The sequence below is a fragment of the Kryptolebias marmoratus genome, linkage group LG8, assembly GCF_001649575.2.
Source record: "Kryptolebias marmoratus isolate JLee-2015 linkage group LG8, ASM164957v2, whole genome shotgun sequence".
NCBI classification, from domain to species: Eukaryota; Metazoa; Chordata; class Actinopteri; order Cyprinodontiformes; family Rivulidae; genus Kryptolebias; species Kryptolebias marmoratus.
Window position 1 is genome coordinate 15,966,685 of NC_051437.1, and position 27,811 is coordinate 15,994,495.

The 27,811-nt window shown below is 41.5% G+C and overlaps 2 protein-coding genes and 1 long non-coding RNA gene across 4 annotated transcripts; 1 reads left to right on the plus strand and 2 right to left on the minus strand.

Moving 5' to 3' along the window:
* Positions 1 to 265: 265 nt before the first annotated feature.
* b4galt3 (UDP-Gal:betaGlcNAc beta 1,4- galactosyltransferase, polypeptide 3) lies at positions 266 to 9,633 on the minus strand. Of its 2 annotated transcripts, none has more exons than XM_037976999.1 (8): positions 9,319 to 9,633; positions 8,698 to 8,789; positions 7,302 to 7,810; positions 6,965 to 7,200; positions 6,117 to 6,307; positions 5,908 to 6,030; positions 4,946 to 5,050; positions 266 to 3,898 (listed from the first exon to the last, which is right to left on the minus strand). In XM_037976999.1, the coding sequence occupies exons 3-8, from the start codon at positions 7,585 to 7,587 to the stop codon at positions 3,550 to 3,552; spliced, it is 1,290 nt and encodes a 429-aa protein (XP_037832927.1). In that variant the 5' UTR covers positions 7,588 to 7,810; positions 8,698 to 8,789; positions 9,319 to 9,633; the 3' UTR covers positions 266 to 3,549. The 2 variants fall into 2 exon arrangements, with proteins under 2 accessions (XP_037832927.1, XP_017270618.1); XM_017415129.3 differs by having other exon boundaries at positions 8,698 to 8,793.
* A 2,074-nt stretch (positions 9,634 to 11,707) lies between these two features.
* Positions 11,708 to 27,389, minus strand: bgnb (biglycan b). Its single transcript, XM_017415130.3, has 8 exons — positions 27,138 to 27,389; positions 19,439 to 19,703; positions 16,314 to 16,426; positions 15,074 to 15,287; positions 14,826 to 14,936; positions 14,423 to 14,516; positions 13,058 to 13,196; positions 11,708 to 12,970 (listed from the first exon to the last, which is right to left on the minus strand). The coding sequence occupies exons 2-8, from the start codon at positions 19,686 to 19,688 to the stop codon at positions 12,773 to 12,775; spliced, it is 1,119 nt and encodes a 372-aa protein (XP_017270619.1). The 5' UTR covers positions 19,689 to 19,703; positions 27,138 to 27,389; the 3' UTR covers positions 11,708 to 12,772.
* Positions 12,869 to 15,192, plus strand: LOC112450474. The gene is made up of 2 exons (XR_003039117.2): positions 12,869 to 13,001; positions 15,006 to 15,192. It is a non-coding gene; the product is annotated as an uncharacterized LOC112450474 (long non-coding RNA).
* Positions 27,390 to 27,811: the final 422 nt, after the last annotated feature.

A 27,811-nucleotide genomic window follows, 5' to 3' on the forward strand; every position in this document is an offset into this window, starting at 1 on the left:
GTTTGTTCGGTTAAATTGCTGTGGAGCATGTGTTTCTTCCTGCTGCTGTTGAAGTGCCACTCTGTCAGCCTGGTATGAGCATCTGATCTCTGCAGTGTTCGAGCTAAAGCAGCGCTAATTGAAATGCTAACCCAGATTCATTAAGATGCCTTGAGTGTTGTAGGAAGCAGATCACTATAAGCCCTCTGTGCAAACAGCCTGCTATACGGTGCATAAGTGTAGGGTTGATACATGAATGGTGATCACAAAAAAACATGATACGAGATACATTTTTGATTATGTGTTTTTATTGGTTTATATATTTGCTTTCTATCACAACGATGTCCATGAAATGTCATTGTTTCTGTTGCCTTTTTGTTTTGTTTTGTTTATTTTCTCTGTACAAACACACATATAAATGCACATTTGTCATCTTCAAGATATGGTCAGTAAATAAGGCAACCTAAAACAAAAAAAAAAAGGAATTAACACATTATAAGTGATGTTATGGATCAATAGTATTTCATTTACCATGAATGCATACATATCCCAGCCTCGGTTTTCCAACTTTCCCACACTTCTAGAAAAAAAAAAATCTAATATAATCTTTTAAATAAAACCTAATGTTACCATGAAATGCCAATCCAGTTTACTGGCTGTGCATTCATCTGCACAATATGTATGTCCACCACTTATACAAAAGCATCCTTTATAAAAACTAGCCTATTTTTAATAAATATAGAACAATCTTAAGGTAAGCACACAGTTTGCTGATTAATCTGCTGGGATTCTATAATGTCCTTAAAAGCTCTCACTTTGTCACTGAAACATGGCGTATAGTCTCAGGAAATATAATAATGGGAGGATATTTGTGAGCAATTAAATATTCATATCGCATAATAATGAGAAATTAGGCCTCATTGTCTCCCAGTTTATACCGTCAACACAGTCTGTTTGCACGTTGCTCTTTGTTCAAAACAATAATTTATTGTAGACATAAATCTCTTCTATAAAACAATATTCATTCATAAAACATCTGGGGTTGTTTTTTATTAGTGATTAAAAATCTACGAAGCTCTACTCCTTTAAGATGATGCGAGACTGCGTTCCTGACAGCACAGTGCAAGGATTTGATTGGCTGCAACCCCCGTGAATGGCGAACGCTCATGATTAACATTCAAGTCACAACACTGCAGTTTTCATTCAGTCCTTGGGTGCTCTCGACTGCGGCTCCTGCCAGACTTCGCCACACGAGAGCGCTCACGTCTGACTGCGCAGTAGGCCTTCATGTGTGGGCTTATGTCATGAGGCACAACGTTAACAAAAAGGAAATGCAGACGCGTGATATACGTGTAAAAGGATATCAGTCTGACATGCACCGAAGGATCACTTCAGAAGTCTTCCAACCTAGTTCTAGCAGTGACACGATTAGCAAGTCAACGAATAAAATACATTCAGTTTAGCCTAAACTCTTACAATACCTGTTAGTGTGAGAGCAAAATTCCACACCAAGTGTTACAGTACTTCATTTGAAGCGAGAATTACAGTTTTAAATAGCAGCGAAAAAATCCTAATGCCTTTAAGGTTCAAGTCCTCATCCACTGAGCTAATTTAACACGGCTTATTAACCCTGGCACAAAACAGAAACTGGGATGAACAACAAAAGAATAATACATTCCAAATAAGTGATAAGTTAAAGGGATAGCTCAGGTCATTTTGAAGTGGGGTTGTGAACAAGTAATATCTTACCTGTTGTAGATAGCTGTTTGAGCGGTCCAAGTTTGGAAAAATAGTTTAATTCTGACCTTATAGATAAGCTATTGACTAGTCTGGGGGCCAAGACCGTCCTAAAACTATCTTAGTGGTTCGTGTGAATGCTATTTTATAAATCTTTACTCTGCTGCCAGTTTAGGACTATAGAATTGAATTATTCTGGAAGTATAATGCAAAACTCACCTCACTGTAAATATTTATAAAATAGCATTTGCACCATGAGAACTTAGTGATTGGAGATGTTTAAAGACAGGAGCAATCCACTTTAGGCTTGTCCCATCTTGGACTAGCCATTAGCACATCAATCTGGTCGGAATTAAACAATTTCTCCAGACTGAGGACTTTTCAAATAGCCATCTACAAAATGAATATTGTTCTTAGCCTTTCAATAGAACCCCACTTCAACGCAGCTGAACTACCACTTTAACAAATGACTGCCAGAGAAATAAAGTTGCTGTTAGCCTCCACAACTCTGACAACAAATCAACAAAATACATGTGAGTTCCCAATGCGGCTGGCTTCTACAAAAAGTAATTTTTTGCTTCCTTCTTTTTCTCTCGTCTCCGTCCCTTCACGGCACAAAAGCTTCACTGCAGCAAATGAAGACACACAAACGGAGGCGAACACTCATTCGCAGCTTTGAGATGCGCAGAGGCTGTCTAGGTAAAAAGCTGGCCTAAATCTATGCACAGTGCTTTGTTCTAACCTCAATCACGTTAGACAATAAAACACCATCCTAACCTGGCAACAGTGTGGTCACACGTCTCACAATACTGTCTCCTTTCATACCTGATTAGTCTGAAATAATAATATTATTAATAACAAAAAGCACAGATAATATTTGGAGCACATGTCTACCCATGTATCGAGATTATAGTCAAACTAGACAACAACTATCATGCCACGTCTATGTTCATCTGACAGCCACTTTTGTTACGTGTTTGGATACAGTTATATTCTCGTTTTGTTTGATTGTCTATAAACTAAATGTCATAGAGAGAGGCACCAGACAGTAATGAAGGACAGTAAAATAAAGCAGTACACAAATAAACGTCTCTCTATAGAAATATAAACTCTAGTGTTGTCCAGTAACTATGAAGTTGGTCGGTGATTGATCAATGCAAGCAAATACAAAACAGCAGTCCTGGAACAAATGATTTGTTCTGATCCAGGATCAGCTTTATCCTCCCAGTCTTTTATTTTATTTATTTTTTTTTCTCTTTATTCTTCCAACATGGCAGGAGAGGAAAAACTTACCCCGGCTCAGCGCCTAAAAGCATCTATGTCCGTCTATAAAACGCGCAGAAAAGGGAGAAGGCACAGAAACACGAACCCACTGTAGGAGTGAGGTGGACAGACAGCAGCAGCTCTTCTTTGTTGTTGTTGTTTTTTGGAGGCAGGCTGGTTGAAGCTGCCGGTCTGCTTGCAGCTTGCAGAGCCTGACTTGCTGAGGTCTGTATAATCACTGCCTCGTTTTCGGCGAGTTTGTTTTGGACCTCTACTTGGACACGACTGAGTTGTTTGTCCTGCTCCTGGTCTGGCTGTGGACACAACCACAGGTCTCTGTCAGTCAGTAGCGTCTGTGTCACATTCAGCGGATCGTAAACGCAGATGATGTGACTCATCGGTGTTCCTGAATCCACTTCTGTAAACAAAACAGGCTTTGTCTTTTGATCCAGTGTAGAACTACTCTCAGATCTAAGCTGCTTTCCATCATTTTGTCTCTCAGATCAAAATGAACGGGGAAGCCACTTTTTTTTTGCTACTAATGCAAAGCTCTTTTTTTTTATATACCCCTTATTTCACCACTCCAGTCTGCTCCTGTGTTGTCTGATTTGCTGTCTTTGACCGGACAGGGTTTCTCTTTTCCTCAGACAGCTTGGCCACAGTGTTGTTCGTCGATGGGCTTCCTACTAGCCTCTTTTCTTCTTTAGCTGGGCCTCTGATATTGCTGGTGCTACGTGGGTGGACAGGCGTCGTTTTCACGGCCGTGGGAGCTTTGCTCAGGGTTAGACGGGGGTCTTCTCCGATGTTGACAGTCAGGTTGGTGTAGAGCGGCTCCAGCTCTTTGGAAAGCAGCTCGTAGGTCAGAGAACTGAGGCCATCGGCGTGCCAGTTGAGTCTGGTCCTTTTGAGAAGGTCAAATCTAGAATAAAAAAACAAAAAACAAACATCATAAATATGTTAATGTGCGCTATTTACTCAAGCTTTACAAATATAGTGCAAAATTGTGTGAGTTCCCTATTAATCTCCAGTTTATTTTCTGCTATAAAGCGAGTCAGCATAATTTCTGAAATGTCAGGGTTTTTTTTCTCTCTCTCTCTAAACAGGCCTTTCCATAAAAGTTAATCAACTCCTGCAGGCTTTTAAAGAACAAGGTTGTTCTAAAAGGCCTGCAAGACTTTTAAGTTAGATTAAAGCAGAAAAATAAGAGAATGATGCCAAGAGGCAGTATCTTTAGTTGGTACCAGGAAGCGGTTGTTTGTGTGAGCCAGAGTTATAAACTATGCTCGTCTTATCTTGAAATAGGATGCAGACATAGGCCTTCTGGTCAAATCCTTAAAATACTGTTATGGATAAATGCACACAATATCACAAGCTCACGTGCGATCTGTCAGCACTCACAATATGTGTTGGGATGACTCTCAGCTACTTCCACAGCAGATTTTAGCTTGATGTCTGTAAAGTTGACTGTTTTTGACCTTTTTTGTGTTTTCTAGCTGTAACAAATATGTTGACTTTAAAGGTGAATGTGTTATTTTCTGAGGGTTTCATTAAAAACTGTCCAGTGGTTCATGAGAAATTTTGCTAACAGCCAGAAAGAGTTGATGTCAAACTTTAAAAAAAAAAAAAAAGTCACACAATCTGTAGCGTTCCAAATATGTGCTGGAGATGAGTTTCAGCGACTACAACACCAGATATTAAAACTGACTGAGACATTTGCTGTGCTGAAAAGGTCAGTTAGCCGTGGCAGCCATCTTGAATCAGGCTGCCTCTAAAAGTTAATCAGCTGCAGATGTACATCCAATAATTACTTTAGGGCTTTTATTCTAATCCGCCCTCTAGGTATGAGATAGTTTGCAAACCGACAGACAAATACACACGCAAAAGAAGGCAATTACATGATCACCCGCCTTTCAGTGCCGAGCAATAAAATGAAGGAAAGTGTGTCTGTGGCTCTGTCCTTACGTACCTGCGTGGATTTTGCTCGTTGCCCTTGTCTCCTTTGTGCTTGATCATCTTGTAATGACCGATGGCCACTGGGGGGCGCACAATCTTCATGCCCGACAGCCGCACTCTGGATTGGCAGCAATCAGCAGTAATCAGAAAAAAAACAGGAAACTCTCAGTCAAACACTTCCAAGAAAATGAAAAGTCTTCTAAAATAACAAATCTGATCTCTAAGTAATAACAGTTCCTTCTGTTACATCTACAAAGGAAACTATTCAGTCTAAGGGTACCTAAGGACTACTTTCAGGAAGAAAACAGCCAGAATAAGAATGGAGTTTTGTGGGGACAAAAACATATTTCTGTTGGCAATGAAAAGCTGAATGGATCCCTTTTTCCATCTCCTGCATGTGTAGCCATCCAGTTATCCAAGTCAATACAAATATGATGCAGCGAAACTTGTAAATATCTTGGATTTGTTTAAGTTTGACAAAGTGCTTTGAAGAGTAAGCTAAAAAAAATGTTTCTAATTCTTGTGATAACTGCATTCAGTGCCAGCCATAACACACTGACAAAAGCTAGAGGAGCAAGGAGAGAGAAGAGAGGGTACCACAGCCTAGACATGGGAAGAGTCTGAGTACTGCAAGCCATCCAGTTCAAATCTCTGCGAGGTAATCTGTGCAAACATACCCACTGAGCCCACTCCAAGAGATATAAAGAAAAGCGGTGCCAATGGGGAGAGACGTGAAGATGAAAGACGACGTTAGAACACACAAATAAAAGGAAAAGAAAAGGAATATGCGTGGTCATGACACTTTAAAAATGAGGAAAAAAAACCTAAGATGAATGAGTAGAGCAAAAGGAAATTAAAAAGTAGAGGAAGACAGAGGCTGAAATGTCTGCGCTGAACATCTGTACACGTCTCACATTTCCACTCGCACAATTTACAGTTCATTCTGACACCTCGGCTTCATTCATCCAGCTTTACCTGGCAGCAATGTCGTCATCCTCTCCGCCCCAGCCCCAGTACTGGTTAGGGAAGCCGTTCATCTTCATGTACTGATCTGGAGTCACTGCAGAAACCCCTCCAAAATACTGTGGGTACGGCAGCCTGAGAGAGACACACCGCGCGCAATCGTAAACACGTTGTCTCAGGGCAACGCGCTGACACTGAAGCCCACAAATGTGCTCGGTTACCTGTATCTGAACTTGTCCATGGCCACTGACAGGTGTGTGGGGAACTGCTTGTGGCAGGTGTAGGTGTTGTGGTCATTCTCAGGCAGCAGGTCGACGTCGTGAAGGAAAATACAGCTCCAGTCTTCATCTTTGAGAGCCTCTCGCACCCCAACATTCAGCAGTTTGGCCCGGTTGAAGGTACCATTTCCCCACTTAAAGCCAGGAACATAGCAGTTACTTATTAAAAGGCACATATTCATAATTAAAAATAAATCTTTATTTGTGCACAGGATCATCTATTCAAGTTTCTAAACTTCAAATCATGCTGCGTTCACTGCATCTTATGGTTGATAAGATAACTGTAGATTACCCCTACTGTTTTCTGCTATTATCCATCCAGTTACATAGCTTACAGGATTCAAGAAAAAAATCAAATAATGCTCTACCAGAACTTTTGTTCTGTTAGAAATTCCAAATAGAAAAATCCAACTTTAAATTAATTTCAACATTCATCTTTCCTGTTTGTTACTGACTGCAGCATCAGTAGCAAAGCACACTTTAAATTACTAAATTGAGTCCAATTTATATTTGCGTGAATTTGTTGGAACAGTCCTAAAAGACACCGCAGAAGATGGGGATGAAGTGGAGAACAGAGCCCTAAAGACATGGTTGTACTATATTTATGTGGTCATTTGATCAGCATATCTTAAATTTCATAAATCTCATGAAACTCATCAGCTTTATATTAGCATTTAAACATTATTTATCATGAATCAGACCAGCAATACTGCTCCGGAATAGTGATTTTCTGCTCATAGGCACAGTGATGTAGAAACCAGGACAACGTGAACACTACAACACAGCCTGACCTGCTGTACAATGTAGATGCTGTAGTGGATCTGTTGTCTCTGCAGGAAGGGGTGGAGGTGGTAAAGAAGGGCACGAAGGTGGCCTAGTCGATTCCGATACGGTACCACTATTGCAGTGTGGTGACGGGGTTCACAGTCCGGAGGCCGATAGCGCCCGCCGGGCAACACTAACGGGTTTCTCTGTCTGATCTCCTCCAAAGACAGAGGAGAGGAAAGATGGGCAGACACGGGTCCAACTGGAAGGAAAGGCAACAAACAGCACAGAAGAAAAGAACGACGGCCATCAGTCACCGTGTGTTTTACTGAGTAAATGCTCATTCGTTTCTTTCAACCTCACCCAACAGGGGGGACGGGATCGGGCAGTCTCTCAGTGGTTGTCCCGAAGCTGGAAGTCCAGCGCTGGAGTTCCGAGGCGGAGGAGGCGGTGCTCCCAGGTGACTGAGGTTGGTGTAGACATCGTGAGGTCGAGAATAATCAAACTCGGGCTCCGCAGTGTGCACCAGGACAGACACCAGGCCCCTGAAGCCCCCCAGGGAGAAGTAGAGCACAAAGGCAAACTGGAAGCCCACGAGCAGGGCTAGCGTGCACGGAGAGTCCAGAGAGCGCCCGCAGCAAGCCATCATGGAGAAGAAGACTGTGGAGAAGCACTGAGAACTCCAGGCGGTGGAAGTGGGTGAAAAGGAGGAGGGGGAGAGGGTGGGGGTGGGCCAAAGGAGGAGAGGCAGAAGGAGGGGAAGGGGTGATGGCAGCTTATAGTGCACGATCAGGCGCGTAGGAGGAGGGCACCCATCAGCTGGAGTAGGTAGTAGTGGTAAAGCTCAGCCAGCGCTGCCATCACCGAAGACACTGAGAGGAAATGTAAAAAAGCATTGATAGCTCATTTTTACAGCTGCTTAATATTTTCACATAGATTTATTGTATTTCTTAACAGTTACAGCACAGCTTGAGTTACTTTTATTAGCATATAGAAGTGTGTAGGAATGCTAAAACACAAATTCTTTACACCATTTTGCAAAACATCTTCAGGGTTATTGTTACACGAACCATATTCGCGTATACCTGGCAACAGCTACCCTTATTGTTGCGACTTCCTGGTTACAATGTTTCTTCCGTGTTCACGTATTCTTCTTTTCCGAAGCTTCTATAAGTCCAACATCCCACGTCAGATTCTTCACAATAAACCATAAATCACTCACAAAAACCAAAACACTCTTCAGTTTTTTTGGGGTTTTTTTAAGAAAAGAGGAGTAAGTCAACACAACTTCAAAATACACTCAAAGTACTATTCAGCGCTGGCGAGAAACTCCTCAGCATTACCATGATGCTACCTTCACAAACTAGTTTTCTGAGGCCCAGCTTTGTAATGCAGCAAGCCAATGTCCTAAAGTGCACCTGTAGGCCGTTCAGAGCACTTGGACTGAGAAGGCTGAAGTGCCATCAGTCACACCATGGCCACTTCAGTCATCCAACCTCAACCTTTTAGAGCTGGAAGACGACGGCTGAAAGGCCTGGAGCATAAACAACGTCAACTGCCTGGGCAGAAACCGGAGCAATCTACCATAACTAAAGATCATCATCAGAGTTTGTGACAGTGGGCTTCATGATGTGTCGCATTCTTATTTCTACAATTTGTTGTTTTTTGTCAAGAAAATTCATTGGCACAAAAGCTGTGTTATCAAAAAAAAAAGCTGAGAATGTTTTGCTGCATTTGGTTGTTTGCACATGCAGGCTACCTTGTTTTGCAATAATCTGATTAAAACCAGTCCAGGACCAGGAAGAACACGCCCCGCTTTTTTCTCCTTCTCTTCCTCCTCTCATCATCCGGCTTTCTGAAATCAAACAAAAAACAAGAAAGAAGAAAAAGGAAGAAACTGAGTGCAGCAGCAGACTGGTGTCAGTGTAAAGTCCTCTCCTGGAGACTAAAATAAGCTGGGCTATGACAAGCAGCAACAAACGGATGTCATGTTTGCCTCTTTATTTAGAAGGGCTTATTTTCAGCTGTGGCATGAAAGCCAAACAGACGACTGGGAATCAAATTATTCCAAAAATAAATAAATTGCACCTCACTGTTTGTCTAAACATGATACAGTCGGGCTGAGGCTGGGGTTTGACGCTGGGAATCGTACTTCCTGAAGCAGAATTTAGAGCAGGGGAAAGATAAATGAACAGCGTCAGCCCCCATTGTTTCCACACAGCCCCTCCATTCAGGTGATTAGCCTCTTTATTCCCACCGCTTGGCCTTCATGTGTAGGTTATTTTTATTTTTTTTACAACCGAGTGCGCATGCATGTCTCCCTTCGTGTCCACGCTTAGAGGCTGCTTGTCCCCCTGCATGTCCCCCCCAGCCGACTCACCAGCGCATCCCTCCGGCTCGTCAAATCCAGCCCCCGGCTTCCTGCGCTGCCCCGACAGGCCGCCGCCGCTGCCGCCGCCCCCCTCTTCCTCCTCCTCCTCCTCCTCCCCCCGGACAGGACGCCCAGATCCCGGCGCTCCTCACTGCCGCTGCCCGCTCCTCCTCTCGCTCATGTCGCTTCCGAAGACAAGCCTCTCCGCCGCTGCTCGGGGACCGCTCGCGCTCCCGCTCGCTTGCGAGGGCATCGCCCGCACGTCGCTGTGGGACAAGAGCCGCTCCGCCTCATCCGAGCACGGCTCCCCGTCCGTCCGTCCGTCTGTCTGTCTGCGGAGGGGAGGGGAGCGGAGGCGCAGCGCGGTGACGCACAGAGCGCCACGTTTGAAACATCCAAAGCCTTTTGTGTTTGCTTGGTTGTTTGTTTGTTTGTTTGTCTTACCTCTGCTGCTTCAATAAAAAAAACGTGCATCCGCGTTCATAAAGCGGCGGATCAGATCTGATCTGAAAGCTGCAACAGAGCAGAACCCGTTCATAATATATGCGCCAGGATGTATTACAGTCTCCCTTGGCCTCAGCAAATGAAAAATTGGACACAGTAAAATGTTATGGCTTTTGGTTTTTGTAACCCTTACACTTTACAAAATATTTATAAAGTGTAAGCTTTACAAAAAAAATGTCATAGCACTTATATATTTTCAAGAACTTCGGGCCGACTGTCCAGGAAAACAGGGGGAAATGGGGTATGTCGTAAAGAGGTGAAGAAGAGAGTCCAGGCAGGATGCAGCAGGTGGAGAAAAGTTTCAGGAGTGATTTGAGACAAAAGGGTGGCAGCAAAGGTCAAAGGAAAGGTTTATAAGACAGTGGTGAGAGCAGCCATGTTGTACGGTTTGGAGACAAAAAGACAGGAGACAGAACAGGAAGTGGCAGAGCTGAAGATGTTGAGACAAGGATGGACAGGATTAGGAATGAGGTCATCAGAGGTACAGCACAGGTTGAATGGCTGAGAGATAAAGTTAGAGAGGCCAGACTGAGATGGTTTGGACATGTGCAGAGGAGGGACAGTGGGTATATTGGTAGAAGGATGTTAGAGATGCAGCTGCCAGGAAAAAAGACAAAGAGGAGATATATGGATGTAGTCAGAGAGGACATGGAGGTAGTTTGAGTGAGGACAGAGGACGCAGAAGACAGAGTTAGATGGAAGAGAATGACACCCTGTCGCGACTCCTGAAAAGGGGACGACCAAAAGAAAAAGACGAAGAGTAAGACACTTTACAAAATATTTACTTTACAAATATTTTCCCCATTGAAATATGTTGAGATCTCTTCAATTCCTTCAACATATTCAAATCTACGTCAACAGATGTAATGTCTTTGTGTCTACTTTTTTTATATATTGTTCTGCTACTTTTAGCTTTTTTCTATTTTTAACTAGCATTTGGCCACTTTTAGCTTTAGCTAATGTTCTGCTTCTTTTAGCTTCAACTCAGGTACATTTTGTCAGCAAATTTCAGCAGTCATTCAGCTCTCTGCATTCTGAGAAAATGCAGTTTATTTAGTTATTAATGTATATATTAATAACAGAAAATCATTTAAATCCTGGTGAACACCACAGAACAAACCAATCAGCAACAAGCAGCTTAACGATCATGTCTGGGAATCAAACAGCATCCAGAGGAGCCAGGTACTTCTAGGCTGATGTGGATCAGTTCACTACTATTTGGGAAAGTGCACATAGCTCAGAAATATAAAAATGAGCCACTCTGGGCTTCTCAAGTTAATTTGGGACTGACTAATCATATCAGTCATCTGTTACACAAAAAACATATTTTGGTGTAGATTTTTAGTTATCCAGGACATGTTAATCATGAGAGTTAAATAGAAAGCAAAACTAAATAAAGTCCAGTTGGCATCAATTCACTACAATGAAGGGAGAAGGTGAATTTTCTTACTGTGTTATAAGGACAAAGTTCCTAAACCAAACTTTGTGATAATGTGTGGTTGTTGGTGGCATGGATAATTCAGTGTGTTAGTGTGTTATACTTACATTTACAGAATCTAGAGTCTGGTTTAAATCAGTGGAAAGGGGCTGTAAGAAACATTTAGCTCTTCTATCTTTAGATTTAGATTCATTATCTGCATGATTCTCCTGTCTGTTATCTTTATCAGTGAAAATTCTTCTCAAACTGCAGCATAGATATAAAGCCACCAGTTTTCTTTAAATGCTTATTGAAAATAACTAAATTACCACATGTATAAATGATAAATATGCACCCTTTTTTCCCTCATGAATCCTGACTGAACTTAACTCACTTGAGCGTTGACTTATTTTTGTGAATTAATTTTTTTTTTTCAGTTTAAATCATTTTAAGATTCACTCATCGACTGTTTTCAGCTTTTCTTTGGCATTTCTTCTTTATTTCTCACACACAACAAAACCCAGGGCCGGGCCAACCAGTTGTTTTCTCACTGAATGCAGCAGGCTAAAAAAAGTCTTTATTCACATGCAGCAGTAGGTTGTCAGATTACAGAACAGAGACAGGACATAATACTTATGGTTAAAGTAGCTCCACAAAGGTCTACAGCTGTAAACGGGTCACTACTCACCAGCCTAACCACCTATTGTACCATAAAGTAAATAAAGCATGACAGAAAATCTGTGCAAAACAATGCATCGACACTACTATTGTATGTTACACCATGCAAACACACTGCTCTTGTTATCTCAAAGTCAAGCAGGTGTGTTTATTCAGTCTTTATTAAGTCTGGGGCAGACCCCCAACTCGGTGTCCTCCTAAGACGTACTGTATTAAGGTATTGCTCAGATAACTTAGGAAAGATACAGAGATTTCAACAAATCAGTGAAACAGGGACAAAGCAATGTGTTTATCAAATCAGCACACACAGGAAGTCATAAAGCACCTTTAACATGTATAAAAAAAAACATTCTAAAATGCACTGCTTTTCTATATTTACTTATAATTTTCATCAAAAATAATAATAACAGAAGAATGACCTCTATCACAATAGCAACTGTTGTGAAAAACTGGAATGAAATGCTTCACAATTTTCAGAACTTTTACATAGACATAGGCTTGTGGGGGACAAACATTCTCCTCGTTTTTATCGGCTTCAGATGGATTCATGGATTCATTTACAAAAGGTGTGTCACCAGACGCAGTACTGCTCACTTCAAGTTAAGGGGTTGGATATTTCACTCCTCTTTCTGTTCATCTGTTCATCTGTTCATCGAGTTTTTTTCCCATCTTCTCCGTCACAAAAATATCATTAAAGAAATTGTTTTTAAAAAAAATATCAAATATGAACTCCTTTTCTGCTATGTCTCAAGTTTTATTCAAGATTTAAATTATTTTCTTCTGTCCCCCCCCCCCCCCCCCCCCCCCCCCNAATCACCTTTTTTCCTCCCTCGCTGTTTTTAACCGCTCGGCATCTCCCTGTCTTTATTTTTTGTAGTTCCCGAACTGGATGGCGAACCGGTCGCCCACGCAGCGGAACGTTGCCGGCTGCACCTCCCAGTAGTTGACGGGGTTATCGAACAGGCTGATGCCATTATAGAACGTCCTCTTCATCCCAAACCCTCGAGGGCAGAAGTCATCCACGCCCACGCGACTGATGTTGTTGGAGTGGAGGTACACCACCTGAAGACGAGCGAGCAGCAGAGATCGGAAGGTGAGAGGCGGGACGTGTTAAGCGTTCGCAATGGTTTGAAGATGAAGCGAACTGACCTGCAGGTACTTCATGTTCGGAAGGCCGTGGGGGACGTGTTTGAGGCGGTTGTTGTCCAGGTGCAACTCTCTCAGCATGGGCAGATATGACAGGCTGCCGTTCTCTATGTTACGGATGTGGTTGAAGCCGAGGCCCAGTCTGGAAAAAAAAAGACAAAAGGACAGATTTCTAGATGATTATTAAAGCATTCAGATGTGAACTATAAGTGTCCTGTAATTTCAGTGTAACGTGTGTCAAACAGAGGAAAAGAAGATCAGGAAATGCTGGAGATTAAGACATTTTTTCACAAAGGACAGCTTGACATTTTATAATTATTAAAGCACATGCAAATGATTAAATGAATATTTGACATTTGAGAAGGAAGATGAGAGTCATTAATAGTAACGACACAGTTTTTCATTTCTCTCACATGAGCTAATGAGAGGGGTTTATTTTAGATTGGTTGGAGTAGCATATAAAAGCACAAATATTTACATAAATCAAACATCTTTTAGGGGGAACATATAACATAATAAGTATTTCTTTGGAAACATCTCATTCAGTCAGGTGCTATGATTTGGACCCACTGGTCACTGTCACACTTAGATCTCAAATTAAAGAAAATTAAAATAAATTTCTGTATCATTTAACCCACTTCCTGCTAGACCTTTGAGTCTTCGTTGTTTGTTTGTTTTTCCATCCTGCTGCGTTCACTGTACCTCAGAAAAGGAAAATCTTAACTGTTTTTGCTTTTTTCCAACCTCTGCTATAAAATGGGAAAAAAAATCATAAACTTTAGATCTATTTTGGTTCAATGTTTTATTATTGCAAAAAATAAATGTAAATTTTTACTCATTCATTCACTTGCTGAATGTTGGAAATTCAGATTTTTTTATATCATATAATTAAATGCCCCATTAAAGGAAGCAGACATAAACTGATGTTGTTGTTTTAAATTAGCCCAGATAAGCAACGTTTTTTTAAAGTTAGCATCTAAACGCTTTTAAAAAAAAAAGAAACAAATCAGTCCAAAACTGCTCTCCAGACAGTTTTCTTATTTCCTGTCAGTCTGTTGTTTTTAATTGTGTGAACCGTTTAACTGGTTACTGCCGCTTCTCTAAGGTTTTAAGTCAAGACAACTCTTGCACATATAACCATTTTAAACCCTGGTAGACAAGAAGCTAATCTAGCCTAAATATTGTATAATCATCTGTAAAGAAGATAGTTTGAAAGCTATGCACAAGGCTTTTGTACCATATTGTGCATTTTGTTCAATGCATGTCACTAATTTCACCACAACTTAATGAAACTGTCAGTGTTTTTGTAATTCTTTGAAGGGATTCATACGACGGTGAAACAGTGTTGAGTCTAAATATGAAGCAGACCTGAAGAGGTTTTTGTAGCGGCTCAGGTCCTCCAGTTCCACAGCCTGGATCTGATTGTGGTCCAGATGAAGCTCATGGAGACTCTCTGGGAGATCTAAAAACCAGACACCAAACCTGTGAGCCTTCCCTTCATGGTGAAACTTCACAAACTGCTTCCTAACCTGTTAAGATCTTTCATGCCTCGTAAAGTTGTGTGATTACTGTGTGGTTGCCAGGCAACTGGCAAAATAACCCCAAATAGAACAAACAAAGTACAACTTAATGGTATTATGAGATTTGTCTGCTGACTTTTTGGTGTGTAAACAAATGACAATTTCCCCCAAAATGATAGATCAGATCTTTAAACAATCTATAAATATTTCAATGTAATTTCAGCCCTTTAGCTCCACAGGCAAGTTCCTACCTTTTGGGACTCCAGTTAGTTTGGCTTCTGATATGCGCAGATAGTTCAGTTTAAGGCCCCTAAAGGCTCCTGGCTCAAAACCACTGTTCTGGATGGGGTTTGCTCCCATTTCTGCAAGATAAAAAGAGTATTTGTGGCATGACGTAAAAATATATTCCTTTTAATCTTCTAAACCTGCAGAGTGGCACAGGCGGCGTTGAGTACCACAGACTATTGCCTGAGTTGGTGAAGTCATCAGCATTTCTGACCTATGCAGTTCATGTTGCCCAGTCCGGAGAAGGTTCCAGCTGCCACCTTCTTGATGTGGTTCTCGTGGATCCTCAGCTCAACCAGAGAGGCAGGCAAGTTTTTGGGGATAGCGGTCAGGTAATTCTTTGAAAAGTAGAGCTTCTGCATGTGCTTCAGAGGGGCAAAGGCTTTGGGATGAACTTTGGAAATCCTGTTATTCCTCACAGATAGAGCCTGAAAACACAGCAACCAAGGGGAGAATGAAGTCAATGGAGCCTATTGAATATGCATGGTTTAAAAAATGTGGTGAATAAAGAGAAACACAGATTTTTACAGAAAATGCACAAGAGCTTGTATTTGTACCATATGCTTTTACTAAACTGACTTGTAGATCCTAGCCACCCCTCAGTGAGTTAAGTAGTGACAGTGCTGGTCTCAATTAGTAATATCAATGATAAAATACATTCCTTAATTCTCATAATGCTGTATTTTTTAAATAGATTATATATGAAAACCATATAATAAAAGTCCCAAAATTATGTTGCGACTTTTGATTTAGGGGCGCCACTCTAAGATTATCTGTTGCCCCCGTTTGGCCACCCATTTGAAAACATTTTGGAGGCGCCCCAGCCCAAAGCTGCATCAGAATGCTAAGCTACCTGGTGCTGCCAATGTTTGCAAGTAAGCTTAGAATTTTACCTAAAGCTTAAATAAAACCTGTCAATGCAAAACTGATGGTGGTGTAACAGTTCAGAAAATAACATTCACACGAACCAACCTAATTCTTTTGAGACTGGAGTTGTTTCAAACAGGCAGCAATCCACATTTGTATTGGTCCAGCTCCACCTAGCTTGTCAGTTTGATCAGAATTGAACTTGATTTCTCTAAAGTGAAACCGATTAAAAAGCCATCTATCACAGGCGAGATGTGAACTGCTCGCAACTTTCACACAGAACCGTGCTTCAAAAGTTCTAAACTATCCCTTTAATCACACTTTTATTCGGCGTTCTTTAATGTGGGTTAGGAGTGAGTAAGGTCTTATTGCAAAAAAGCACTTAGCTTCAGGCAAAAACTTTAACGCAATTTAGGCCCTCAGTGAAATTCAGCAGAGTGGGAAAAGAGAGGAAATGAACTTCTAAATCCCAAAATCACACTATTTCTCACCACTGAAGCCAATACAAACGGCAGCTGCACATCGTTTAGATATGTGAAGGTGATGAGGAGTGGGGCGGTATGAATTTAACTCTGTGTGTCTCTTACATATAAGTTACTAAGGCCTCTGAAGTCACTCTCCTTAAGCTCAGTGATACGGTTGTTTTGCAGATCCAGGAACTTGGTGTCTGGAGGAATATTCTTTGGCACCTCAGTCAAACCTGAAAACAAGACCCAACAAAAACACAGAAGGGAGTCATCATCTATTAAATGCTTTCTTGGGAGACTGTCAACCAACACCATGAAACCAGTTTGTTTTCAAAAGGCAAGCTCTTAGGAAGTCTCACTCAGACAGACTTTGGAAAATAAATAGCCACACCAATCGCGTTGCCACAGAGTCCTAAATGAGCACTTTGGTGCTCCTGGGCTATTATTTTAATGGAAGGTGGACATGGATGCAAACATGGAGGTCACACAGACATCACAGCAGTGTGAGAAGTAGAACACACACAAACACAAATTTCCCTTGCTCCAGATGGGAAAACCAGATTTTTCCATCTGGTTTTTATTTGACAAAAGTCACCAAGGATGGGACTTAAATACCATCAGCAAAGTCACACATCAAAAAAAGAGGGGAGGAGATGGGTGCAACTCTGGCACTTATAAAGTAATACAAGCTGTCTGTCTTAATGTGTGAGTGGTAAAGCTGTGTTGCGTTCAGAATAATGTCTTCATTTTGACCAAAACGAGTCCCGAAAAGGAATAAAAATCAAAAGCAGTTACATTTACTCATTTTGGAATATTGTTTATTGCATTATAAAGTCATGCACACTGACAAAAGACTGCAAGTAGTTTGCAGTCAAGTGGCATTCAGAAATACACCTGCAATATTTCAAAGAAATGACTCAGTCCGCACACAAACACAGAACCCAACCAGTGATTATTAAGAAGACTGCAACACACAGCCACGTGGACGAGTGTTTCAGATGTGGTCGGAGGATGTGTACGCAAGTCCCGACAAGCTTCATCTGCTTCAAGACCATGATGCAACCAGACCCACTGGTGAGAGAATGGCAGTGGTCCCACTGGGACCCAGTCAGCCACCGACCACATCTGACCCACCGGACTCTGCCCAGAACTGTCCAGCTACAGTTTAACTTTAGATATATGGTTTTGGCGGTCCTGTGCCACACCCTCTGTGACACCACACAGCACCAAACCATCAGCTGCTCTCTCTGAATGTCTCTCCAAACCACACCCACGCAATGCAGCGAGAGCAGCGGCTTTATTCTGGAAATGATCAAGGCTTCTGAGGGCAAATTAAATCCTTAAAGTCCTGTGGAATGACGGCTGAAATGGTCCCGTCTGCAACTAAATAGAAAAGAATCCTCCAATAAGATACATGGAGTTAATGTAGAAGAACAAAACTCTCTGTTCTTCAGCAGGATGTACTGAATGCCTCTTCTGGGTTTGCCAGGAGAACTGGCACCATTATTCCAGGAAACGCAATCGTGTTCACCAAACCTTAGGCAAGTTATTTATAAAGTCTAAAGCTAAAGTAGCTTGTAATGTGTGAAAAAATCAACTGAAAATGCTTGAAAACTGTACGTGAAACCATATGTCATTTCAATGCAGAGTTATTTAAAACATCAACAATTTGGACAGAACTCAAAATAGGTTCTTCTGGAAAAGTTGCATGTAGATCCAGCTCCAACCAAAGTTTGTCACCCGGTAAATTTGATGCTATGATTCATTATTTGTGCTATTTGTGCAGATGTGCATGATTTGCTGTGTTGTTTCTTTTTGACTTACTTGTCTTCATACAAAGGAGGAAGGGAAGACAGTTGTGTAAATCTCTGTGTGGAGAAAGTTACACAGCTGCTTCACGTGTAGGACTTGTTACTATCCAGTCAACACCTGCAGCTTTTAGGTTTTTTTTTTCCAAAGCAGAAAACTCCAAATTTGTACTGCACACCTGCGTCATATCTTGCAGACATAAACAAACTTGAGAAAAATGGGAAACACTTTTCCCAAGACCCTGATTAAGTAGTCTTTTAACCCTCGAAACCTCAAACCACAGTTTCCACCCATATCTGCCACAAATCTCAGCATGTCAGACGCAGAGTGACAACACCAGCACCCAATAAAACCCCTGCTGCCCTCAACACAAACGCTCTACATCACGGCGGGATGTGCGCTGAGAGGAGACAGACGCCACCACCAAAATACATCTGTTCTAAATAAGCACTTGACATCTCGGAAATTATACGCTTCCACATTTACCCCACTGCAGAAAGACTGAGGACAGTAAATACATAGAGCTTGTAAAATGATGATTTGACAAAACCATTATGTCTAAACACAGACATCTTGTAGGAGTTTTATGGCAAGTGGAGTGAGGCAAATCTTTAGATCCATAAATAATGGGGAATTTAGGAGTTCGGTCCTTTGAGATTAGACGAAGAGAGCACTTTAAAGACCTACATAATGCTTTTAAGGAAACAACTTAAATACAGTTTCTTCATATGAGCATTTTGAAACTTTTCAAGAAGGTAATTATTGATTATACTAACTTTTTTGTCACTTTTGATCAATTTTTGTTTACCTAAAGGTCACTGTGACAATGAATAATCCTTCATATTGATCTCAAAGCTTTCTCATTGAAAAAGTTCAATATTTTATTTGTTTCTTCTAATCATCCTTTCTTTGCTAATTTACTGTTTCTTCAGTCCTGGTTTCAATCCTGGCCATTTTATACGTGGCCCAAAAACTAGACCAATAAAAAGTTCTCCAAAAACAGTGGGTAAATGAAGAACTCTCCTTCTGTCAAAAAGACTCTTTTTATGCTTCAATATTTTCCCCTTTTTTATTTTCTTGCTCCATCTGTTCCACTTTTCTTTCCTTTTTATTTTTTGCTTTTTTTCCTCCCCTTTCCGCAATCTTCTCCCACTCAGTATGTACACACAAAGTCGGGAACACAAAATCCCTCAAAGAGATGCCTTTCCTTCTCAAAATACACTAGCGTTACCTCAGGGAAGAACTTCCCCCCCCTCTAGATAACAGCAAAATGAGAAAAAGGGGGCTTTACTCTCTGACGTTGTGAGGCTCGAGACTCCTGGGTCAAGTTCAATCATTCAAATCATTTATTTTTTTGTCTGATCCTCAAACACCACCCGTTGATAAAGCAACTCTCAGACCACCGCTTTGTTTTCCTCGCATGCACTCTCACTAACCGAGGTCGGAGCACTGGACGACCCTGAGCTGGCAGTGGCAGCCGAAGGGGCACATGTGCATGTCGGGAGTTGGCGTCTCGTCGATGCCCGAACTCTCTTCCTGATCCCTCATCATGCTCATCATGTTGCCAGTCTCCAGACTGTCCAGGGCAAAGTCCCAAAAGCCTCTTTGTTCGAAGGGCAGAGCAGAGGAGGGCGAGACCAGCCGGGTCACACACAGCAGCAGCAGAAGGGAGCAATGTGGCGACATGCTGGATGCAAACACCTGGGGAAACACAAAGAAGGGGGTGACATGTTAGTCCACTTGAAATCTAGTGTGCTTTATCTTATCCATTCTACTACTAAAGCCCAATTTATCTTATTAATTTAAAGTACATCCACAGCATACACAGCAGGCACAATGAAGAAACAGTGAGAGAGGTTTTTGCACTATAAATGGAGGAAGAATATAAAAGAGATCCAAAGAAAACTGCATACACATATCCAGGTAACTTTTAGCATATGACCTTGAGCCAGAAACCTTGAAAGCCAAGTTTAGAAATAGTAACTAGAGGGGTTTTTTTCACATCTAAATGTGTCCTTTTAGACTATTTGAGCTAGCATGCACATCTGAATGATAAAAATCAAAGAAACAAACCATTTAAAACAAATTAAAAAATTGGCGTTTGTATTTGTATTCCAGCAGTTATGCTGAGCTGCTGGGACAGCTTTTACTTTCTTGTCCATTTGTCTTTAAACAAGTATCTGATTGCAATTTTTTTTTTGTTCCAAGAGCTTCAAACTAGCTATTCCTGCCATGAGAATGTAGTCAGTGTTAGTGGTCAAAAAATATTATGAAATGGTCTGCCTATCCCTAATTACAAGGCCCTACTGTTTATACCACACCTAACAGGGAGGTGGTGAGGGGAAACACACTCATCCCCGTCACACTTACCAGAAAATGACCCTCTTAAACCACAGCAGAATGTCACCGTCTGCCACCTACACACCAGGGTTTCTATTAGATCGTGTCCTGCTTTGCGATCCAATCAGATAGGAAAGAAGACATCACCTGAAGGACGGAAAAGTTTATAACTGCAAACCAGTGTTGCAACAAAGTCCCCATTCACTTGCAGGGGAAACGGGCTGTGCAAGTGTTTGTCATGAAACACAGTCTCCATGATGTCATAGAGTTGTGCACGCACACACACACACTCACTAATCAAGGTGGCCAGACATGGGAGAGTGTGTTTGCCAGTTTTATCCTCCCTGCACTGACCTGACCCGCACGCACGGGCACTATCACTCTTAACTGCTCGACCTGAAAACAAATTCGTAGAGAAGCAAATTATTACCAGGCCAACTGACTTGTACAACACATATTATGACCCCCGGGGATAATCTTGTAAAGTAAAACCCACTCCCACACAAGACCAAGGGGTGACCTAAAACCCTGTAATCTCTAACCATGTCATGTTAATTCCTCCTCTGATCCCCAGGACTGTAATTCTACTGAGTGATGAAAAGTCTTAAAGCTCATGGTTAGCACAGAACTTCAATGAAGTTTAGAAACTGTGCAGCGAAATGATAAGCCTTTTGATTGAAGCGAAATGGAAAAGCATAATTTGGCCTCCTACACTATTAAGGCCAAGTGGGAAGGGATGATGGATGGGAAAGAAGAATGATGCAAGAAGGTTCACAGAGACTTCACAGCATTTACTGTTGGATGTCTAATGGTAACTAAAAAAAAAAAAAAAAAATCTTTTAGGAGTTTATTGTGCCTCAACTGTGTTTTACAATCATCCGAAAACCTGCCTGATCTTTGCCTGCCTATTCAAAGCACTCTTCACAAAATGGACTAGAATTAAATGGACTGTACTTATATGGCGCCTTTCTAGCCAAGCAGGCCACTCAAAGCACTTTACAGCACAATCTGTGCCCTCGTTTACTCATCCACGCAGCACTCTAGTACATCACTACAAAGCTCATCTGAATAAATCATTCTGCGGAGTCTAATCAGTGCTTTGAATCCCATTCGTACACTGACGGGCCACACATCGGAGACAATGAGGGGTTCAGTGTCTTACCCAGGGACACTTTGACATGTGACTGCATATTGGCGGAATCGGACCTTTGACTCGCCTGTTGGAGGACGACTACTATAACCACTGAGCCACAGCCACCCTAGTTAATTATTGCTTGTAGGGTAGTTTATAATGTTTTCTAATCTCGTTGAATGCTTCGCAAAAATGTCTTTAAATATAACAGATTTTCTTTTTCTTTTACAAAAGTATAACATTTACAGCAATGTTTTCCACAGAAATCTATGGTTATAATCGACATGCTCATTAAAATCAGTTCACCATATTCATAGCCTCATTTGAACTCTATTTCAGTAGAAATTATCCATGTGGATTTATTTATTTTTAGTCTCTTACACTGTGGCTTAAAGCTGCTTATGCAACCTTCTGCAACTGGTAATTTCTCTCTCTCTCTCTCTCTCTCTATCTCTCTCTCTCTCTATCTCTCTCTCTCTCTCTCTCTCTCTATCTCTCTCTCTCTCTCTCTCTCTCTATCTATCTCTCTCTCTCTCTCTCTCTCTCTCACTGTTCAAAAAAAATGGTGCTATTATTTTGGAGCATTAAAAGGCAGTGAAACAAAGAACTTGTGCATGATGTGGACCTGGCCTAGAAGCATGAATAACTGGTCCCTGCAGTCTGCTCTTTGCAGCATAAATATAGCTGCCAAATTACACCATTTTACAGAAAAGAGGAAAAAAAAAATAAACACCACTGGCCTTGGCTTGACCAGAAGAATGCAGGCTAAAGAGCACAGAAACTCACACAAAGAGCTAGATTTTGTTTAGAACGCAGCACCAGATTTGTCCTTATTCTCCTGCACTTTTTGCAGTTCATTTTTCTGCAGCATGGTGGTAAGCATGCTCTGGAAATCTAGAAATATCGATGCCAGTGGAGCAGTTTATGCCTTCCCTATACAGAGATGTGATAGCAGATACAGAATTACTGAGTACTGATGGAGGCAAGATAAAAGGCGACAGGAACTAGTTCAGTCTGTCATCAGAGCAACTTATGTGTAAGGCTACTCTAAACACAACACGGCGATAAGCCTAAACTACATCCCACAATCAAGCAGCCTTTCTAGCCCTAATAACCACCTTTATCCGCCTCTGGTGTTTGCACATGAATTCCTCCTCTCCCACCAGCTGAGCTGCGAGCTGTCAAACATCCGGGGACGAGACGAAAACAAACCAAAGGGCTGCGATCTTAATTGTTGTTGCTTCAGCTCCCTTCCCACCCAAAGGCCAAGAGTGGTTTAATGGATGGATGGAAGGAAGGCTGAATGCATGGGCAGCTATTTCTGCCCTGCTTTAATGTGTGGTGAAGTGTGTGTGTGTCTGTGTGTGTTCGAAGGGGTAGGAGTGTGAGACAACAACAACAACAAACAAAAAAAATAAATAAAAAAACTGAGCACAGAGTGACAACTTTTAACCAGAGGAAAAAAAAAAGAGTGGGAGTTGTGTCAGTAGTGGTCAGGAGGATGTAAAATATGACAGCTGCTGGAGTAGTGTTCTGTGCTGAAATATATGACCAAAACACGAAGGAATTCGCTTAGCAAGTCTTTACATTTTGCTTTTTTTTTTACCCCCAAGCTTTATAGTAAACCAGGCCTTCTCGGTTAATTAAAAATATAGGGTGTACTGGAAAGTCTCCAACTTTTCCAACAAATTAAAATACCAGAGATAAGGCTTGCCTTAGCATCAACAAACCCTACTGAAATGTTTCCATGTCTATGTGATTTTGGGCATAATGTTGTTGTTGAGCCTTCACAATCATCTAAGCATTCACTGAAGCTGAGGATTCTCTGCCCTTTTAAGTAATTGTCAATTTTCTTCAGTGAAAAAGGGAAAATTCCCAAAGCATAAGTAGGTCAGGATTCACCATTTTTTGGATTACTACCAAAGGTTGTTTCAGTGCACTACATCACAGTGCAGATGCAGTGCAATGTGATGTGATATAATACGATATGATGCAGTATGTATGTTATAATACGACTTGATAAAATGCAAAACAACACAATTCAATACAATACGACAATATGATATGACAAAAAAATGATACGATACAATATGACACGACCCAAAATGATATGATATGGCATGATATGATACAGTACAACACAATATGATATGATTTGATATAATACGATATGATATGGCGCAATAATATACAATATAACATGTAACATCGAAATACGACGCTCAGTATGATTCAACATGGCACAATATATTATGATACGACACGATACAATATGACATGTAGCTTTTTGTAACTAATCAGTTTTAACAGGCCGTAGACAACAAACCATTTATTTAAGTGTACAAACTTCCTTGGTTTATTGTTGTACACAATAAGTACATTATGTGGTGCGCAGATATTTCATTTGCATTTTTTGCCTGTACCCAATAAGTGAAAGAAATAGAACATCAGAGAAGACCAGAGAAATGACAAAAAATAAATAAATAAAAGAGAATTTTGGTGTGGTTGATTGATGTCGACTGATAGTAAAACATACCAGTGCCTGTGAAGGCACCATTAAAAATAATCCTCCCTCAAGTGTTTAAATTCCCCACACTCAGTGTCTAAAATTAGCTTTGCATTTCCAATATGGAAGCTATCAATCCTGTGCTAAATACTTTACTTCCAATCTATATCATATAATATTGTTTATATATATCCTACCTTAACAAATATGGATAGATAGATAGATATTCTTTGTTCTCAAAGTGACCTTAATTTTGTTCTAACCAGGCTGCAGACAGAAGAAAAATTAAAACCATCACAGTTTAATGTGTTGAGAGTGAAACCATTCATTGATATGTGTGAAAGATTATCATATTCCACGTTAGTGCTGCCCTTTTGGTCCTCGCACGTCTTTTATTCCGATGAGCACATGCCCCTGAAAGCAAGATGTGCCAAAATCCATCACAGCTAACAAAATCGCCGAACACACGCAACGCCGCTTTGTCTTATTCTTCCCCCGGAACGCACGCTTCTTTTTAGACTGCGCTGGCAGCCGAGGGAGCGGAGTTAAGGTGAGGCAGGGCGCTCTAACCAAGTGCCAGCTGGCGCTACAACACTGGTGTTCTGGCAGCTGCCACGTCAACACTCAGTGCCCATTAAAATCACACGGTGGCTCAAAATGATCACAGTGCTGACTGAGCACACAGCGTCGGCCATAGCTGGGTGTAGTGCTGCAAAGAGTAAATCAGTGTTTGCACGGAGTCACACAATGGGATATTTTTGTTCCTCTGAACTCGATCCAAGCTGCAGTAAACTCTGACACAAAAGCCCAAATGCAAAACTCACACAAATGTTTGCATTTGGGTAAGCCATGCTGGCCCGGATACGCTCCCTCATATACATAAACAGATTCAGAGTAGAAATAATCTCTGGAAAACGATCTGCCTGTTTGACTGAGAGGCCCGCGCCTCCTTGTGCCAAGTCTTCTTCCTAATGACACACGAGCATCCCCCCAGTTCCTGCACCCTTCAGACACGCGGGCCCTTTCTGCTAGGCGGGTCCGGTAAGCGCACTTGGGTGGGGTTAACTGCGCCAGCGGCTGTAATTTGGTGACTTCTGTCCCTAAAAAAAGGAACTCTTTGGCAGCTACTCTGGTGCCGCCAGGCTTCGATGTGGTGGCAGGCTGTGCAGGGCTGCAGAGATGGAGCCCAAGCCAAGCTGAACACAGAGCAGAGGAACAAAAGGAGGCTCACATTTCTCAGCAGCAGAAGGGACAGCTGACCTGAAATCCATGCCTGTGGGCAGATGGGCCGCATTCAAAGAATGTGGATAGTTCCAGAGTTTATGCAAGTTAAAAGTCGGCTACGAAGGAGGCTTTTCTTTTTTTTTAAATAGCTCTTCTTTTCAAACAAGTGACCAGTGACAACATAAAAAAGCTTTACCAGAATGCTTGCATGGGAAAATATCCACAATTTTAGCTACACACTAAAATTGAGCAATACCACTAAAGACCTAGCATTCCTTTAAGGAATGCATACAGTCCACTGCCTTTTATGTCAGAGTTTTACATTAAGTTCATGTAATGTTGAGAAATGATGGAGTTGTAGCCATTTTGGTCAAACCTTGAAAACATTGTTATGTGTAATCTTGTACGATATCACAAGATGCCACAATCAGAGTATTTGTTGTGAGGGACTCTCAGCTTTATCACACCACTCAATATCTCTAAAACTGATAAAACTAGAGCCATTTTTGTGTTGGCTAAGGTCGATTAGCTGTGGCGGCCATCTTGAATTGAAATGACCCCAAGAGTTTATCAGTAATAAATGTCTATTGAGTGATAACTTTCTGAAAGTTTCATTAAAATCCATCCAGGTTCATGAAATATATTTCACTAACAGACGAACAGGGTTGACTCTAAGAGCCGATGGTAATGTTCTAAGCTAAGATGTTGCGCAGTGAGTAGCACTTGGAGTATGTACCGTGAATGACTCTCAGCTACTACCACACTAAAGTTTAGTGCAATATATGTAAAACTGACTGAATTAAAACCCTTCATGTGTTATCCAAGGTCGGCTGGTTGTGGTGACCATCTTGAATTTGACTGGCTCCAACATGTCATTAATTGTAGATGTACACCCACTCATTATTGCCTGAAAGTTTCTTTAAAATCTGACAAGTGGTTCATGAGACAGACAAACACACACACACACACAAGCAAAAACCTTATTGTCCGCCTTCGCCTTCCAGCTGTGGACATTAATAAATGTACAGAGAGTTTTGCTTAAAGCAACTAGGAGAAGTTTTAGTAACTTAAAGCATCAAATACTGAAAAGGTGAGCTGAAAGTTGAGACGAGGAGAGCCACAGGGCAGGGAGACTGGCAGGTGTACGGTGGTCAGCCCACAGGCTGCTAACATGGCAGGCAGACAGGAAGGTCAGGAAACACACACACACACACACACACACACACACACCAACCATCAATTTGAACTGTCTGACCATTTTCCAGTCAGCTCCACACAGAGAGCTTTGTCCTTGCGGATTCGCTTTCATGCCAAAGGGGTTCTGGGTGTAAAAGCCAAGAACAGAACCAGAAGAGCTTCATCCTACGGGGCTGGTGCTTGCAGTATTATGGGATCAAATAAAAGAGATTTAATTTTTTTTTTTTACAGATAAAAGATTTAACAAAAACACAAGTTGAACACAACAGCTACATTTTCCCTGTGCGGCTCCTTTGCAGCAGACGCCTTGAGCTGCACTTTTCAGTATCATTTCACTGAAGTGGTCATTCAGACACACAGGTAAAAAGCCTAATGATTGACCCCACCTAAGTAAATTGTTGCTACCTCCTGGGTTGGTGCTGAAACCTGGAGATTTGTAGCGCCATCTAGTGTCCGCTTGAAATCACAGCATGCAGCAAACGGTGTAACAGGTTGCGTGAAATGGCCATGTGATTAGACATGTATTACTTCACTTAGGGGCATATTAAATAAACAAAATAGCTCTTTTGATGACATTGTAATTAATTTGTGGTTATAACCATATATATCAAAGTAAACACTTCTAAAAAAACACTCTTGAAAGTGTAAAAACTATCATAACAAAGTAACTGCACCGTTAGTTTAGCCATTAGGGAATCTGCCTAGATGGATGCAATAAAATAAACAATTTCCATACCTTTGTGTCAGAAATGGGATATTATCTCCAAAACGAAAACCAGTGTTGGAAGTGCTTTTCTCCCACTGCGCGTCAGTCTTCCCTGAGGCTTCAAAGAGAGGTGGGGGGGTCTTATATTTGCATCACATTCAGGGATAAACGCGGAGCCTCCCGGTGGTCCTCGGACATCCAGCTGCAGCCCCTGAGCTCCTCTGAGAGACGTGTCCCTCCACCGCGTGTGCGTCCCAGCCAGGAAAGACTGCGTGTCTGCACGGCCGAGCCCATAAAGTTAACAAGCCAGCCTCCTTTTCCCCCCTCTCTTTGGGTGGAGGAGGAAGGGAAGGGGGGGAGGAGGAGGAGGAGGTGGTGGCAGGGGAATGAGGATGGAGAAGCTGATTTAGTCACCAAAAAAAAAAGTGTTTTTATAACTGTGACGTCAGAGTTATTTATTTATATAAAAAGAGAAAGTACAGACTTTATTCCTTGGACTAAAATAACAGCCAGATCTCCAATAGGTGAAGCACCATGACGCAGTTCCATTCTGTTATAGGATATTTAGCCTTTGTTGCTCTTAATCCATAAAAACTTCAACTGGAAAAAGAAAAAAAGAGAGGGAGAGAAAGAGAGAGAGAATTGCCCGAGATTTGGAAATAACCTTTTTTTTTGTAATCTGGAAGACATTTAAGATATAAATC